At 44.1% G+C, this 17829-nt stretch overlaps 1 protein-coding gene across 1 annotated transcript in view; it reads left to right on the top strand.

Moving 5' to 3' along the window:
- The window catches only part of Bmper (BMP binding endothelial regulator), a 216467-nt gene that overhangs the window by 148057 nt on the left and 50581 nt on the right, over window positions 1–17829 (top strand). Inside the window, exons 12-13 of the mRNA XM_090332652.1 lie at window positions 3183–3512; window positions 8909–9245. Of these exons, the coding sequence (XP_090188778.1) occupies window positions 3183–3512; window positions 8909–9245 (667 nt within the window). The remainder of the gene's footprint in view (window positions 1–3182; window positions 3513–8908; window positions 9246–17829) is intronic.

The following is a 17829-nucleotide window of genomic DNA, read 5'->3' as shown; positions in this document are numbered from 1 at the left end:
AACATACTCGATGCACTTAAGAGAAAAACATTGGTGTTATATTTTCAGAGGCAACAATTTTTATTAAGGTATGTAACATCAATGTAATGCACCTTAACTCGAGTTTTAACCTTTTAAGGCCAACATTGCTTTAAAGTATATATGGTCATGATAAATAATGACATCTAAGTGCAAATAATAGTTAAATAATACATAGACAAGAAAGAGGAAATGCCATGCATTTTTTTTCCTTTTTGCCTTTTTGGATTTAAGCCTTGTTCTTATGTGGCTGCTGGCTTTCTGCTTGAACCATGACCTCAGCTCTGGTTTTTGGTGCTTAGTTTGAGTATAGAGCCTTCTTGCTACTGGTGCTCACTAGAGCCAGAGCTTCCTACTTTAGGCTTGCTGATGTTACAAACCAACAGGCCCCTGCTGCTGTGTCCAGCTTCCCTTCATGGAGATAGCATCTACAAGGTGGGCCTGGAACTGTAGTCCTCCAGTTCTTACCCCTCCAAGTTGTTTAGGTTTGCCAGTGTGTACCAACCACTGTGCCTGACTGGAGGTAGAGAAGGGATCATGAGAACTTTTCTTCTATTGATTGGCCTCAAACCATGATCCTCAGTTCTCAGCCTTCCCAATAACTAGGATTGCAACAAGTGTGAGTTGTAAGTGCTTGTCTTAAACATATTCTTACAAACATTTAAGTTTATATACTAGGGATCTCCTTTCTTCCCAAGCCATCTCTTTTTGTACACATAAGTCGATCTAATGATTAGACTTCAAGACTATGACAGAAAGTTTACACCAGGAGAAGTGGGCATCTTTCCCTCCATCCTCTGGCTTAGGCACATTCGATCCAGGCCAGTTTCAGGATGGTTTGTTTATATATGTCCTCTCTCTGTCCTCCTACTGTGGGGCCAAGCTTTCCAGAAGAAGTGACCAGCACCTGGACATCTTGGACCACTGCTCATTTCCTGGGGTCTGCTGGGAAAATAGTTGTGTAAGGATACACTTGGTTTTTATTCCCTGGCCCTTTGTCTTTTCAGCAAGCAGGTTTCCGTGACCCTCGGATTCTCACTTCAGGCATTCTCCAGCACACATGTTTGCTGCTTCTACAGGATCTGGCAAGAGGAGCTGGCAGTACCAGGAAAAGGGGCCACGGATTCAAAATCCCTTTAGCTTACAATGCAAATATCCCTGACTGCAACACATAATTCTCAGGCATCCTCAGAGTCATGAGATTTTCTTGGCCTCTTCTACATTGCTGTCACGGAGAAGAATCATCCTGATTTCCAAATTCTTCTCTTCTATAAGTTAGGGACTCTTGAAAATCTCTCTTCTGACAGCCGGGTCCATGCCTGACTTCCCTTGCTCTGGTCTCTTTTCGCCTCCCTGCTGCTTCCTGCTATCTCTCAGCAGCTGCCTTTCTGTTGTTTCTTTGAGGTTTGCCTTATGTTCCATAATTGGTTCTATCTGCAGTTACCCACATTTTGACTCTTAAAAATAAGGCAGTGGTCTGTGAATGTGGGTTAGTGGTAAAGGGTTTGCCTAGTGTGCATAAAGCCCTGAGTTCAGTTCCTCAGTATTACATACACAGAAAAAGCCAGAAGTGGCATTGTGGCTCAAGTGGTTCCATGCTAGTCTTGAGCAAAAGAAGCTCAGGAACAGTGCCCAGGCCTTCACTTTAAGCCCCAGGACTGGCAAAAAAACAAAACAAACAAACCAGGCAAAACTAAACCAAAAATCACAAGAAGGAAAGGAAAAGGGAGTTGTCATTCATTCATGGTTATACCATCAAGAAGAAGCCACTGTTTTTTTTCATACATTTTTATTGTAATTAATAGAAGGGTTACATGATATTTGCCAGATAGATGGTGCATTAATTCCCATACATTGATACCCTTTCACATGTCTTGGTCCCCATTTCCCTCCCCCCCCCACCCCTCATCTTGTTTTCCCCCGTTCCTATCAAATAACCAAATACAAATATATCCGATATATCAGGTAACAAAGTGAGATACTGTAACAATATGAGATAACCAAGGGACAGCAAAAGAGATGAGAGATAACATAGTACCGTAAGAACAACAATCATTCATTATATGGAAGCCACTGTTTTTAACTTCAGCTGTGTAGTGTTTATTTAGAGTCAAGATACCGTGGAGTAGAATAGAAATGGATGCAGCTGTTTCACATATCATTCTCCAGTCATGAAGATGAGCCACATGTTTGCTACCAGATCAGTTATTGTATGAATCTACTAAATGCTTAATGTCCCTCTCCAATCCATGGGGATTCTAGCCTCGAAGGATAGCCCCGTGATCAGAAGAGCGGTGGAATCCCCTGCAGCTAGCTGCTTTCATGAAGGAAAACTTGGATACTGTTGTGGCTCTGAAAGTTCCTGTGGTCTCAGGAGCAGGGACAAAATTGTCCCCACAGGGTGAAGGCACCCCTGCATCTGCTCACAAGGGGACATTGCAGTCCTCTCAGGAGTAGAACTCCAGCCCCACCCTGGTGGTCGGCATTTCTGTGTCCATCTGAGTCACTAGCTCAGGAGCCTTGCTTGGTTCTGAACTTGCTTGCTGAAGAGGTGGACTCAAAGAAGATGAAGAGCCATCTCTTGGCTTGCATTACTGTTACTAACTAAAGTTAATAGTCAATCCTTTTTGTGGCATGTGGTAGAACTCTCATTCCTGTGATAGTACTTGGGCATCTCAAGGAACTGCCTTGAACTCGGTCAAACCCAAAGCAGTGCATTTCTGGAATGGCTTCCATGTGTCAGGCCGTGAGGCCAATGTGTGGTGTAGAATAATGTCCGTTGTGGTCCCTGTGAAGAAAGGATTGGGGTAAACTGTGGAGGATCTTAGGAGGGCGAAGTGTATGTGGGTTATGAATGAAGGCCAACTTTGAATTGTCTGTAATAATTTTTACCCATGGAAGAATGCCCAGGTTGTAGGCCAAAGATGCTTCAGAAATCCAGAGATGTTATTAAATACCGTTCACATATAAATATGTCAAGAAATATTCTAAGTGTTTAATTAAAAAAAAACCCTAGCTTTTTGAAAAGTCGATTTTCCTGAGTGTCTCTCCTAAGACCCTCCCTTAGCTGTCCCCAGCCCACCCGGGTGCAGGGTGGGGACCCTGGTTTTCCCATGATCCCTCTGCTCGTTTGTGATGATGTTTTATCTCTTACTCATCCGTAGAGCCCGGCGTCTGCACAGTGTTCGGCGATCCCCACTACAACACTTTTGATGGACGCACATTTAACTTTCAGGGGACGTGTCAGTACGTGTTGACGAAAGACTGCTCCTCCCCTGCCTCGCCCTTCCAGGTGCTGGTGAAGAACGACGCGCGCCGGACCCGCTCCTTCTCCTGGACCAAGTCGGTGGAGCTGGTGCTGGGCCAGGGCACAGTCAGCCTCCAGCAGCATCTCACCGTGCGCTGGAATGGCTCGCGCATCGCGCTCCCCTGCCACACCCCCCACTTCCACATCGACCTGGATGGCTACCTCCTCAAAGTGACCACCCGAACAGGTGCGGCCTCCATTGCCTCCTCTCAGCCTTGGCCATCACTCAGCCTTCTGAACACAGTGGCCCTTGTCCTCTGTCTAGGGGACCGGAGGCAAAGAGGCATCCAACTACTGGCTTTGTGTTGGAGATGTCACAGCCCCAGGACATTGGCACCACATGGAGTCTTGCATGGCACCCCAGGGTCATGAGAAGTCTTGTCTCTACGTGCCTACATCCAACAACTGTTCACCCTCCTTCTGAAGACAGAAATGGTGCTCTCCAAATACCTGCTGTCCAGTTTCCTTGCTATTTTAGGGCTTTCATGTCCATTCAGCTTAGAAATGCTATTTCTGTGCAGTTACACATCTGGGAGGAAGAGGGTTTCCTTATGAGCATCTGTCTACAAGCGTGCTCAGAGGAGGGGTGGGATCCTCAGAAGTAAGCCCCTTAGGCTCAGTGGTGTTCAAAAGAAACACAAATGTCCTCAGCAGGAGAGCCTGGGATCTGTTCCCACTTCAGGGTGTTGTGTCGGTAGGATGGCACATCTCCTGTGGGAATGCAGTTGCAGTGGAGGCAGGCAGGAGTCCTATCTACTCATGACAGAGGGGGAAGGTTGATGGCCAGAACCCGTTCCTCCTTAGAGGACATCTCGGGAGGCCAGCTTTGTGGAAGGGCAGCCCTCGGCCTGCCCTTCCAAAGAGTTGGGGCTGAGGCTCCTGTGGCCCCAGGAGCTGGGGCTGAAGCTCTTTCCCTGTTTCTCATGCTGCTGTAGGTTGACAGGTCTATTTTCACTCAATGGGTGGATATTTACTCTTGGCTAGTAGTGAGTGGTCCATGGGACTTCTGTGTCTGTGAGGTACTTCTTAAGAAAAACATCAGAGGAGTTTACTTTAGCTTCTGCTTCTCATCCTCTGAGAATGGACTCCGCTCGCAGTTGGGTGACACACACAGGAGTGAGTGCTCACAGCGCTGTTGAGTAGCATCAAGGCATCAGTCCAGAAAGGAGCCATTAGAAACAGCTCTACGAGGCACTCTTGAGGGTCTATAAAGACCCTTTCTGTTGGACCTTGGGAATCTTGGTCATTGCTTCCCTTCAGACCCAAGTACATTTTGATGAATGGATTTGCGTTCATGGCAGCGTAGCTAAAGAGAGGCAAGTAGCGCAAGTGACAGTGAACTTTTAGTCAGTGAGTATATAATCATTTCTGTAAGATGATGTGAAGGATTCTTGATGGGGAAGTTCAGAAAAGGTGAAAAACTCCCACCTTCACTAGGCAGGTATGTAAAGCTCCACTCATTAGTCTAGGATTATGTCCTGCTCAGGACAATTCAGACATCTGTTTTTGTATCTAAAAGACAGCACTCTGCAAATACAGATCCTAGCTCATTCCTTTAAAGGAGGCACAAGTTTGGGGCCCACTCTTAAGTAAGCTCAAGTGCTATACAGAAGTAATTAGAAGCACCTTGCCTATGTGTTTGCAAGCCAGCAGAATACAATGGAGTCCACTGATATGGAAAATTATTAGTCAGCCCTGGGCTCCTTTCTCAAAGGACTCCTGGGTACTGGAGATTATTCACAGCCCAGGAGGGTCCATGCTGTTCTGTGCAGGGCTGGCAAAGCCTCTTCATGAAGCTTCCATGTCATAAAAATGAGCAAGAGGATGAGGCAGCTGAGAAAACAATAATAGATCATAAATATCATAATGAGATTAGTGAGTTTAGCTATTTGAGACCTTGGATTCAGTTTTACACTTTCTTTTTTTCTTTCTTTCCATCTTTCATCCCATAATACCCAGCTGAACAGTTTTCTGTAGCCAGTAGCACACAAATCACACGCAATTCCTCCTTTATTCCTAGGGATGAAGCACTTGAACTTCACTTTGCCTGTCTGGATTTCCAGACAACAGTGCTTCAGCCTGGTCTAGCCATGTCAGATTGAACTACACCTTAGGGAGAGTTTCTTCTTCATTGTCTATTGTTGTCTATTTGAAATATCTCCGTATGTCCTGAGAGTATTGCTCTTTGATAGTGTTTTGTGTCATTCCCTAAACTTGTATTTCAAAGGGTACTGTCTTCAAAATGCCTGCTTCCCTCTACTGTAGCTGGAAGAGGAGGAAATGAGGGTGGCTTTTTGTCCCTGCTATTTATGGATTGAGTGCTTCACGATAGAATCTGGCGGAGCACCAGTGTAGTTTGGGTGGAATTAGAATGCTGCTATTTACCTGCTAGGGCAGAACAAGGGTTAGTAGGTTGCATGTTGCTTATTCTCACAGCACACATTGCCCCAGTGCTTGGCATTTGGTTGAGTATGTATTATGTATGTATGTATGTATGTATGTATGTATGTATGATGTATGTGTGTATGTATGTGTGTGTGTATGTGTGTATATGTATATATATATTATGTATGTCTATGTAAAGGGCGAGGGGATACAAAATCTACAGGTACAAAAGCAAAGAACACAGCACACAAGCCATTTCGGTGAGCAGGCTGGAGGTGGTTCTCCCATCGGAAGGGAGAAGAGCCAGGTGCGGAGGAGAGAATGCTAGAAGCTTCACTAACGTGGAAGGAATGTGGTGGCTGCTCACATCCCCAGATGGCACATGTGTTTCCGCTTTAGCCTCCGAATCTGCCAGTTATTTCTCCCCAATTTCTCATGTGGAGAACTAAGAAAGTCATCCCAGCTGCAGAGAGGGTGATTCCCCAGCCAACCTCTCAGTGTTTTCCTCTTATACAACACCTATTTAAGATCTCATTTAGAAGAGCAGTGCCCTCAATTACAACTTACTAGGTTCCCGCCTCTCATGACTGTAATTCATTTTGCGTGGATCTTTCTTGGGTAGAGGAGAGAATGTGTGAATGTCACCCATACAGCAGGAGGCACAATTGTTTAGGGTAGGGTAAGTTGCCTCCCCAGAAGGAGAAGCCTGGCACTGGGCAGTGATTACAACTTAAATAGTAACAAATAAAGATGAAGAATGGAGAGTGAATTACCAATGACTTTCATGTTTGGGGGACCATGTTTTACGAATGAGATGTCCTGAGTTTGGAGAAGATTTACCTGTGTCTTTCTAAGCATACCTAGACCTCCAGTTACCCAGAGAAAGCAGACAGTGATTGGCTTTTTCCCTGTGAGTTGAATTTCCATGGATTCAATATCCCAAAGTTTCAAATTTATTCTATCATTGTCAGAAATGACACTGGAGCTCCTTTGGGTGTAAATTCTTGACTGTTCATGGCACTTGGAAGAATCGTATTTGTTTGCTGTCTAGGAAAGATTTGTAGTTTGGAAAATTTTGCAACATGGAAAGTCTTTGGAATTATGCACTCAAAGTTAGACTTTGTATGGAATTGATTTTCTTCCCTCATTTCTCTTGCCGAGTAAGTTCACGATTGCAGGCTTGTGAGGTTTCTTCTATACCTCGGAGAACAAATTACAAATCATTTTATAGTTTGCCTATTTTCTTTCTAAATGGTTATTTCAGGGTCTTAACTAGCATGAAACTCGCAATTTCTCTGGCTTTGCGGGTTCCATGGGCCCATATTACAAGGGTCATTCCTTCACATACTAGTAGATGGTGGATATGAAGAAATGGAAACTGTTTTGTGTGACAATTGTGGGTGTCAGAGCTGACAGGTTTCTCACAGAGGGCCACATGGTGGGGGCAGCCTGGTGAGTTGGGCTACTCACAGGGTCCCCCCCTTCTCTTTCCTGGTTCTGTCACTGTGTTCTTGACACCAGATTATTCTCCAGTGACACATCCTCAGGACCTTCCTTCTTGCTACTTTTTCTAACCTATTTAACCCAGCCTCATCTTGAAAATAAGAGATTGTGTCTGCCATTGGAGTTGGACTGATCCCTTGGAAGCATTGGCTTCTGGCTTTTTGTTTCCTTTTTTTTTTTTTTTTTTTTTTTAAATAAACTCAGTTCTAGACCACTGGCCTATTCTACCAATAGCCTTCTTTAAACCAGCCTGGTCTCAGGCCAGTTGTATGGTTTCTTCGTGGAAATCTGTGTGCTTAGCCTTCTTTCTTCTAAGACCACATTTGACTCAAGGAGTGTTGCCATCAGTGTCTTCCCTCTGGGTGGTCGGTTGCATCACTCTGCTGTCGTTGCTTCATGCCAACACCACATCTCAACAATAGTCAAGTTCTCTCTCTCACTCTGTTTGATCCCCACCTCCCTCCTTCCTTCTCCCCCTCCCACCTGTTGCCACCTTGTCATACTTCAGGACATACTCATCTTTCAGGAACAGACACAAAGCCTTTGCATTTCCACTACATATGTAAGTCATAAAGAAACACTGAAAAAACTTTTGTCTCTTGCTTTGGGTTGCATGTCAGAAGTCTTTCTACAAAGATTTCCTTTCCCTCGTGCAAAGTATCTACCTACCCAGAGTCATAGTAGATTTGAGAGTGAATGGTCTAGTTAGAATGATCTCCAATTGATGTGTGCTAGGGGATTCCAAGTCCCTTACTCTAACAGAGAATTCTACAGAATTCTACCATTCAGAGGGGTCTTTGGCTGTTAAGTTGTAAAATGGCATTTCTGGAAAAATGTGCTTATTTTTCAGACAAAATTCTGGCATTTTAGGTAGTTCAGCCAACCAAGAAGGGTTTATGTCCTTGTACCCCTGAAATGAAGACAGTTTCCTTGATGATCAAGGAAGCATTGGTTTATGTTTTTGAAGCCTCCATTTCTCTGCCCCAGGACGGAGGCCAGGTGGAAGGGCCTCCCAGTTGCTCCCCTGAGGGACTGTGGGCAATGCAGAAAAGTGACAGAGCAATTGTTTTTGTTTCTAGGACTGCTGTCCTTTGAAGAGGATGTGCTCTGCAACTTGCTATTGTTTTAATGTCTCCATTGTGATAAATAATTAGAAAATATTCCCTTAACATGTAGGGAAACAATTATCTAGGGGGATTTTTGAATTGAGAAACGAGACAAAAATGACACTGGAGAACTAGGATCTTTGCTTTTTCCCCCCTAGACATTATGTTCATCATTGGACCAATGAAGGCACAAGTTGGATTAAGCCTTGCTTTAGAAAGGAAAAAAAAATAAACCTTGACCTAGTGTGGTCAAAGGGATCATTATCTATAGGTATTAAAATGGGTAGATTTTTAGATATATGTATACTCATACATATTTATTATATGTATTATATGTGCAATATATTTATATAAACTTCTTACTATTAAAAAAAGCTAGTAGATTTTATAAGGACAAATCCATGCAATTGAAAATATTCACCTTTAATAAGTGAGAGATGTATGTAATTTATACACCATTGAAAGTGATGAGATTACAGGCCCTGGGTGTTACCTGTTAGCACCTGGCCATCATCTGGACTGTATGAAGGTGTGTACATTTGGCAGCTGATTCCAGAGTGTTTCATCCCCTTTTCTCCTTTTCTTCTAGGTTTGGAAATATCCTGGGATGGGGACAGTTTTGTGGAGGTCATGGCTGCCCCGCATCTCAAGGGCAAGTTGTGTGGTCTCTGTGGTAATTACAATGGACATAAACGTGATGACCTGATCGGTGGAGACGGAAACTTTAAGTTTGATGTGGATGACTTTGCTGAGTCCTGGAGGGTGGAGTCTAATGAATTCTGTAACAGACCTCAGAGGAAGCTAGTGCCTGAGCTTTGTCAAGGGACTGTGAAAGTAAAGCTCCGAGCCCACCGTGAATGCCAGAAGCTCAAGTCATGGGAGTTTCAGACCTGCCATTCAACTGTGGACTATGCCACTTTCTACCGGTAAGCTCAGAATGCTCAGTTTGGGTAGTGGACCAAGGGTAGACTTGACCTTGGAACATGGTAGAGGGTGCCATACCTGATAGGCGAAACAAGATCCCAAAACCTGGTGTAAATAATCTCCCTTCTTTTTGTTGTGCAGCTGATCTGAGTCTCCATATTGGGAAATGTTAGGAAGTATTCCAGGGCCATCTTCTGTAGGTAACAATATGGTGTCCATGTGTTCATTGAGAAGCTGGTTATACCCCAGGGTTTTCTAGCTTGACTCTAGAATTCAGAAAGGTTCTCCAAATTCTGATCTAGGTTGCAATAGTGAAGGGTGGAGGTGATTTTCTGAGACAGAATCTCCAGTCCCTGGCTACCTCTGAGTGTCTGAGAGATGTTGACAGGTTATTCCATGACTGAGGAAGGGTTCACGGTTTAGCTCAGACCCAGTCTGCACAGGGACAATAAGGAAGTGGAGGGGAACCATCATTGCAATTTGGTGTGCAGAGGTAGAAGGCAGGTTGGATGAAGGGAGGACTGCCATTAACAAGAGCCAACTTTGAGCTCCCTTCCACGTGAACAGCTGACTGCAAAGGAGGCTTGCATTTGACTTGCAATTCTGCGTTGGTGACTTCGGCCTGTTGCGTTTCCATTAACTACACAATCCCATGCATTCAAGAGCTATGACTGCCTGTAACTTTAACCACTGGGGGTGTGCAGGAAACATGAGACACACACACAGCCTGAAAGGCTTGTTTAAGTGATTTGCCCTTGCCTCTTAAAATTAGGAAACTCCTGTGGTCTGTAACCACTGAGGTTATTTTTACCCTTTAATTGCCACCAATTTATTTCCCCTAGCACTCATTAAATGTGGTCTTTGAATTTGAAAAAAAAAGAACTTGATCTTTAGACATAAAAGATAAAGTTTTATAAAGGGTGGAAAGAAGACTGTCTCTGTCACAGATCCACGAACATGGCTGAGTCTGCCAAGTCATTTGGCTCCAAGTTATCCATTCAGGCTCTTTTCCTGTAATAATTTGAATGCTCCCCAACTTGCACCATCCCCTGGAGTAGCCCTGCCTCTTTTCTGTGAAATTGAAGGATCCAAGTGAATGATTTAAGGGGGCCTGGATGGTCTAGGCTGTACTAGGAATCAAAACTCCACTCACTTCATTGAGAGCCTAAATGTGGCATGACCTTCTGGTACAAAGCAAGGGAGCACAGCAGTTGAGAGCTTTGTGGTCTTCCAGGGCTCAAAGCTCAGCCTGGTATAGAGGTACCTGCTCTCAGCCCATCTGTGCAGGAAGCCTGTCTTGAAGAGGTGCTGTTTCCCTGCTCCTGGGCATGATGAAGCATCACCCTCTTGAGTTCCTTCCACGATCAGTGAGATGCTAAGTAAGAATGGAGTCCTTTTGGAAGTTCCCACCCATTGGAGATTTGGAGTGGGCTCTTCTCTGCCTTTGAGAGGATGGAAGGATCCTGCCAACCTGTATCTTTTGGTGTGTTTTTCTCATTTGAAAAGATAAATATGGTGGAGCAGGCCCACACACATCAACTCCTTTTTTTTTTTTCTTTTTTTTAAATTTCAAATCTCAATTTTGTTCATCTTCAGTAATTTAGCACAAATACAATGAATGCCTCGGTAGAAGCCATGAGAAGCAACCTAGATGCTCATGAGCATAGAGCAACAGAGTTTCTTGGTGACCAAGCAGCTCTGCCCTGCAGTGTATGCATGCAGTAGGAGGCATCGTGGCAGGGGTCTCTAGTCTGTATCAGGGATCTGATGTCTCGAGTCTAAGCAACTCATGATGTGCTCCTGGGTCTTCGTGAGAAGAAGCTCAAGGATGGATGTAGGTGGGACTCTGTTCCCCAGTGGCACAGTACCCTTCCATGGAAAGGATCAAGGAGCCCCAGAGGAGAGCTCTGGACCACCCTGGAGGAGAAGAGCAGGCTCCCTCCTGCTGGTCTTCCTCCCCCACAGAAGGTGCAGCCTCATGCATTTGGGGCAAATAGTGGGTGTTTGTCTTTCCTTCCAAGCACAGATGTGGCAAGAAGATGTAGCAAGGAGTAACAGAGAAATAGAAATCTCTTCTCAGCAGAACTCTAGGTGTGACTGAAGGTGATGGGTGGTGTGGCTTCAGCACAGGGGAAGTGGAAACTGTGCTCCTGTCTTTCTGTGCAGGGGTTTCTTTCTCCAGCCCCAGCAATTGTTGACCTTAGTAGTTGTTGATGCCCTTTCTTCTCATGGAGAGCTCATGCATTGGAATCTTACCGATGACTCCTTGCAGTGATTTTAAAATGAACCATTTTTCTCTCATGAAGCTGAAAGAGATAGCGTAAAATCAAAATGATATTGCAATCATGCAAAAAATTAAAAATTAGTTTCTTTTGTCCTAATAAACTCCAGTGATCATACAACATCCTATACCTGTGAATTTTTGCCTGATAGATTTCAAATGACTAAATTGAATAATTTCAAGTTTCAAAAATACTAAAATGAAGCTGAGAATGTAATCCTGTGGCTGTGATATATATAATATATAAATAAATATATACATTTATATATGTTTGAGTCCTCATAGGACTGAAGATTGTTGATTTGCTATCATAACAGTTATTTTTAGAAATTACATTGGAATTTGATTCGTTTTATTTTCCCTTCATCCTTCAAAGAAGTGTCTGTATTTTCCTTGAAGGACATAGCCTCTCGGCATGACTGTGTTTGGGTTTCTTAAACCACATGATATATTTCACAGAAAAGTTCTTTATAAATATGAGATTGTGCTTTCTGTAGAGTCAAAACAATAATTCTAATTTTTATGGGTCACACTTTGCTTTTGAAATATCAAGGCCCTCATATGCTTATGTTATTTTTGCTTCTTTACTTAATTCAACATTTTAAACAGTAAACTGTCCATTCTTTCAATATTTGTAAAACATAATCTCTTTGTAAGTGAATAAGAAATGATGAGCCAATATTTATTTGTTCTCTTGATTCAGGAAACGTTAAACTTTGCTAAGTTTTCATTCATGTATCAGTTTCACCCCCTCGGCTAATTTAGTATAAAAGTTGGATATCTGATCAAGTTTTTTATAATCAGCATAATTTGCTTTAATTAACAAATTAAATACATTTGGATATGAAGTGATTTAGTAACATACCATGTAAAAGTATTGACTGTTGATAATATGTCTGAAGTCATAGCTTTGATAAATATTTTTTCCTTAAGTTAGATAATCCTTATTAATCATATTTTGCATTATTTATTGGTGTGGTGTGAGAGATTTCTGGTGGCTTGCGGGGATGGGTATATGATGCAGGAAAGTTATTGTGAGAGCAATCTGGATTACATTTGGATTCATATGTAGATCTCCCACTCCTTTCCCCACCTAGAGGTCAGTGCTGGGTGTACTCATGGCTCTTTTCCCATTCTCATTTTCATCTCCCTCCCCTAGCCTCATGTTGCTGCTGTCTTGTGTCCCAGAGGCTAGCTAAACAATCCCGGAGGAATATACCACAGAGAGTTTTGGAGGGCCTTGGCAGCCAATCACCTCCCCTCTGCCAACTCAGGCTGGGCAGAGTCACAAGGACTGTGCTGTGTGGTCAGACTAGGGAAGGAGAAAGCCTTTTGTCCCATGTGCTCTGGAGCTGTTGGCCTTGCTGGACCTCAGAGAAGAGGTACCTGCAGGAGAATCTATTTGCAAGTTAATGTAGCCTACCAGCAAGGCAAGATCAGAGGTGAGAATAGGACTCAATTTCAGAAAACTCAGGGCAATGCAGGTCACATACAAAACCTAGGCTTGCCCAGACACAGGCATGTTGGTGCTGTCTTCTTACTGGCTCCACCATGGGCTATAATTCACCTAGGCTAAAGCCCTGCCCACTTGTTCAGTTAGTTTGGGAAGGTGTCTGGGGATTCTCCAGCTAGGAAATGTTCTTTTCTTTCCATGCAGTTTGTTTTTTAACAGCTGTAAGGAATTGGGGTGATGCCAGTGGGTTCACAGATGTGTCCCTTCCTGCAGAGGTATAGGGAGGTAAGCCGTGGGAGGCCCTGCAGAATACTGGAACCTGGAGAGGACCATGGTAATGGATGAACGGGGGTCCAGGGACTGCAAAGGGCTTACTTCCAGGGAGAGCTTAGACCTCCAGCAGAGGAAATGAACCTTTCATTGTAATGTCAGAGAGAGGAACAGGCCAGGAGCACAGACAGGGGAGAAAAGCGGGGGAGGAAGGGAGGGAGGAAGGGAAACAGGGAGGGAAGGAGGGAGACAGGGAGTGAAGGAGGGAGAGAGAGAGAATATGTGTGTGTGAGTACACCAACTAATACTGTTTTTGGATACTTTTTGCTCAAGGCTAGCACTCTGCCACTTGAGCCATAGCAACACGTCTGGCCTTTTCTGTGTATGTGGTACAGAGGAATAGAAACCAGGCCTTCATGCATGTTAGATGAACACTCTAAAATCAAGTCAGTTTCCCTTTCAAGAACATATTTGGGAGTTGGGAGTTCAGCCTACTGGTAGAATGCTTGCCTAGCATGCACGAAGACCCGGGTTCGATTCCTTAGTACCACATACATAAGGGGAAAAAAGCCAGAAGTAGTGCTGAGGTTCAAGTGGTAGAGCTATAGTTTTGAGAAAGTCCAAGGACAGTGCTCAGGCCCTGAGCTCAAGCCCAGGACTGGCAAAAAAAAATTACCTGGGCTATTTTGTTGACTCTTAATGACTTGCTAAGAACTTCTCATAGACTAGAGTTCTAAATCAAATGAGACATTCAGGGGCCAGGGGTTTGGCCTAGTGGTAGAGTTGTTGTCTAGCATGCACAAAGCCCTATGTTTGATTCCTTGGTACCACATACACAGAAAAGGCCAGGAGTGGTACTGTGGCTCAGGTGGTAGAGTGCTAGCCTTGTGCAAAAAGTATCCAAGGACAGTGCCCAGGCCCTGAGTTCAAGCCCTGGGACTGGGAAAAACAAAAAACAAATGAAACATTCATTCTGAAGTTTGACTTCTAATTTGGCCTTTGACAGGTCCAGCTTGTAGGATGAGTTAGTATTGAATGTGTAACTCTATAATCAAGGTACACTAACATCAAAGGACAGTAGATGCCTCTGCTATTTATCAGATTCCTTCTCCCTGCACCAGCCCCCTAATGCCCCAGGGTACTAAATGCATAGCACGTGTCTTGATTCCCTGAACTGCCTCCTTTTCAGCCTTCATGTACCCCAAAAGTCCAGCTCCTACTTGGAGCACTGTAGCTCTTTCTCTTAGTTACTTAACTGTGTTTGCTATCATTGAACACATAAACTGTCTTACACTGCCCTTGCCTTTCTCCAGCATTGGGTTAGAGCTCCCAAGAAAGATGTGTGTGTGTGTGTGTGTGTGTGTGTGTGTGTGTGTGTGTGTGTGTGTGTGCGTGCGTGCGTGTGTGTGTGTGTGTGTGTGTGTGTGTGTGTGCCCCTGATAACTGGCTTTCCACCATGGTACCACACAGCATGGAAGAGAAGTAGCATCATCTCAGCCATGTCGTTGTTTCTGACCTTTTGCCATTTTCCTATCATCCTCCCTCAGCCTCAGGAACTCTTCCCACTTTGATCCATCAAGAGCAGCCCTTTCAGAAAAGGTCTGAACAATCCTAGGTACCTGGAATTTGCTCTGAAGGGCCATTCTTGTCAGTTCCATTTTCTTAGAGCCAATTTAGAAACAGACATATGCGTGCCATTTTCTTGGAGTCTAAACTCTTGTCACGTATAGCTATCCTTTAAAGAAGAAGCAAAGAAAATGATACTAGTCCTAAAATATAGATTAGACCAGAAGTGGTGGGAATTGTGGTTCCCCTGTCCAGTGAGCCAACTTTCTCTACAGAGATAAAGTATAATTCAGACAAACTACCCATGAGGTTTTTTTCAACGGATGGGCACAGTTGGATGGTGTGTGTGTGTGTGTGTGTGTGTGTGTGTGTGTGTGTGTCTGTGTCTGTGTGTGTATGTATTTATATATATATATATATATATATATATGGAGGGGTTGAACTCAGAAGGGTGCCTCAGGGAATGGAGCCTCTGCCATTCTCTGCCTAGAGCATCAAGTGCTAGTGTTAACATTCTGCTGGCCACGGGATGTGGCGATACTCATTGGGGTTTTCTAACTAGGGCATCTCGCTCTCACCTTTCTTGTTTATTGGGACTTGATCTTTGCTTTCCATTGCCCAGCCCTCTTGAAAGCTTTATCTGCCAGTACCTTTCTCTGGAAATGAGTACTGTTATCATAGGAGTCCAAATTCCCATCCTAAATCCCCTGAAGACTAAAGTCTTCAGACACTGCTAAACAAGACATCTGGGGATTGAGAGGTCACCTCTCAGTAGTTATAGGCCAAGGTCAGACTGTCTTTGTTTAAGGTTAAATCCTCACTACTTGACCTTCCTAACTGCAGGCTATGCACAATTGCAATTGGATTTTATAATTGTTGATCCGAGTTTATTTAAGCATAAACATTTTAGAACCCTGCTGTGCTTGTCCTCAGAAAATTATCTTTCCACATAAAATTAGATGAGGTTCCTGCAGACAGATTTGAACAAGAATTGTTATTGCAGGTGAAACACTTATTATTTTGGTCCATCTCTCTTGGATACCTAGGGAACTTCCTGATTACTTCTCAGTAAGCAGGACGCAATATGGTGTGACTTGGTTATGTTTTCATTATTACAGATGTAAAACCTTCACCTAGGAGATGAGCCTGTGTGAGTTCAACACCAAGTGTTGAAGGGACTGATTCTAGGCCTCGGCAGCTAGCTTGATGGAACAGCTGTTCCAAGAACATGGCAAGGGCTGCCATGGATGCTGCCAGCCTTCACCACTATCCACACAGTCTTTCACAAGTCCTTCTGCATCCCTGTGCTTCTAGGGAGAAGTGTATTCTTCAATGCATTCCTTTTGATAACTTTCAGCTGAGTATCTAATTACCTGCTAGGCACTGTGATAAATAGAAAGTAGCCACTGAGGACAGAAGAGAAGAGACAAAGCTTCAAGAAATTCATGGCAACTAATGGCAAACAAGACCTCTCCCAATTATAAGGAGCTTAGTGGGGAAAATAAAGTCATGGCAGGTGGGACTAAGGGGTGTTTGACTTTGTGTCAGGAGTGCCTCTAGGGGGAGCTCTCCTGTGAGTAGAGCCCACACGTGGGGGTGGGAGTGGGGGTGGTGCAGGAGAAGAAGGTGAGGAAGCCCAGGAAGGAAGCTGCCAGGGCAGAGGCTTTTATAGAAAGCAATGTCTCTGTAGTGCTTAGGGTGTGGCACAGTGGTGAAATGCAGTTTGTAGTCAGGCTGACATTGGGCAGTTGAGCTTTTACCAGTGGAAGTCCTTGATGGATGGACCATGTGTGAATGGGGATGGCGAGAGGGTCTACTTGCATGGCCACCAGGCCTGAGTCCAGAACTGGGCCAGGCATACCTTGTGATGTCCCCATTGGTCCATGTGCTGAAATGGAAACCTGCTTGGCCTCCAGGGTGACTTATGGCCATCTGCTCAGACTTGAGGATATGTTTTCTATAATATGGAATGTATGGAGATGAACGTAAAATGTAATGGGTTCATCCACCATGATATGGGCAGAAGTGAGGCCACTAGGACAAGTTCATGTGATTTGATTTATTTGTCTGACAAGTAGACTTACAAGGTACAAGAAAAGCAAAAATGCCTGTGTATTTTGACTTTTTTGACACTGATGTTCTTTGTTTTCTTAACAGCAAGATAAATATCATTGACTGGTTATCTGAGGACTTGTGGTTACTGGGGGGGGATGCAAGCTTCAGTTAACATGTTTTTCTTAGTTGACTTTCGGTGAGGAGAAGCCTCTGAATTCTGTGGTACTTAGATCTTTTCATTAGGATATATCTCCATGTTGTAGTTTCTGCTTGCTCCACTTCCTTTGCATTAGATGGAGCATTAATCTGAGTTTTTAGGTAAATGAAGTCCTGACTTCTCAAAGTTGTCCCATGAGTAAAAAGAGCATGGGACATAGGCTGTACTTTTAAAAAATCTTTCCAGTGGCTGGGTTACTGGTGGCTCATGCCTGTAATCTTAGTTATTCAGGAGGCTGAGCTCTGAGGATCACGTTTCAGAGCCAGACTGGCAAGAAAGTCGGGGAGATTCTCATCTCCATTAGCCATCAGGAAAGAAATGGAAGTGGTGTTGTGGCTAGCCTCGAGAAAAAGAGCTCAGGGACAGTTATTCAGGACCTACCACTGACCAAAAGAAATAAGAAAGCAAAAAACAAAACAAAATAGAAACCACTTTCCAGTGGGGATCTTGCAGCCTCAGGCCAAGTCTGTGACCCACATCTATGATCTATACACAATGTTACAACATGTATTTTCCTTCCATCCCAACCCGTGCCCTGGAGCTTGAATTCAGGGGCCAGGCACTGTCCTGGGAACTCAGGGCCTAGGCGCTGTCCTGGGACACTTTTTGCTCAAGGCTAGTGCTCTGCCAATGGAGCCACAGTGTTACTTCTGGCTTTTTCTGTGTATGTGGTTCCATGGAATTGAACCCAGGGCTTTGTGCATCCCAGGCAAGCACTCTACCACTAGGCCATACTCCCAGCCC

The sequence above is a fragment of the Megascapheus bottae genome, chromosome 5 (genome assembly GCF_031878675.1).
Source record: "Megascapheus bottae isolate mThoBot1 chromosome 5, mThoBot2.hap1, whole genome shotgun sequence".
Classification (NCBI taxonomy): Eukaryota; Metazoa; Chordata; class Mammalia; order Rodentia; family Geomyidae; genus Megascapheus; species Megascapheus bottae.
The sequence above is the reverse complement of the archived record's forward strand: the minus strand, read 5'-3'. Positions and strand labels throughout refer to the sequence as shown.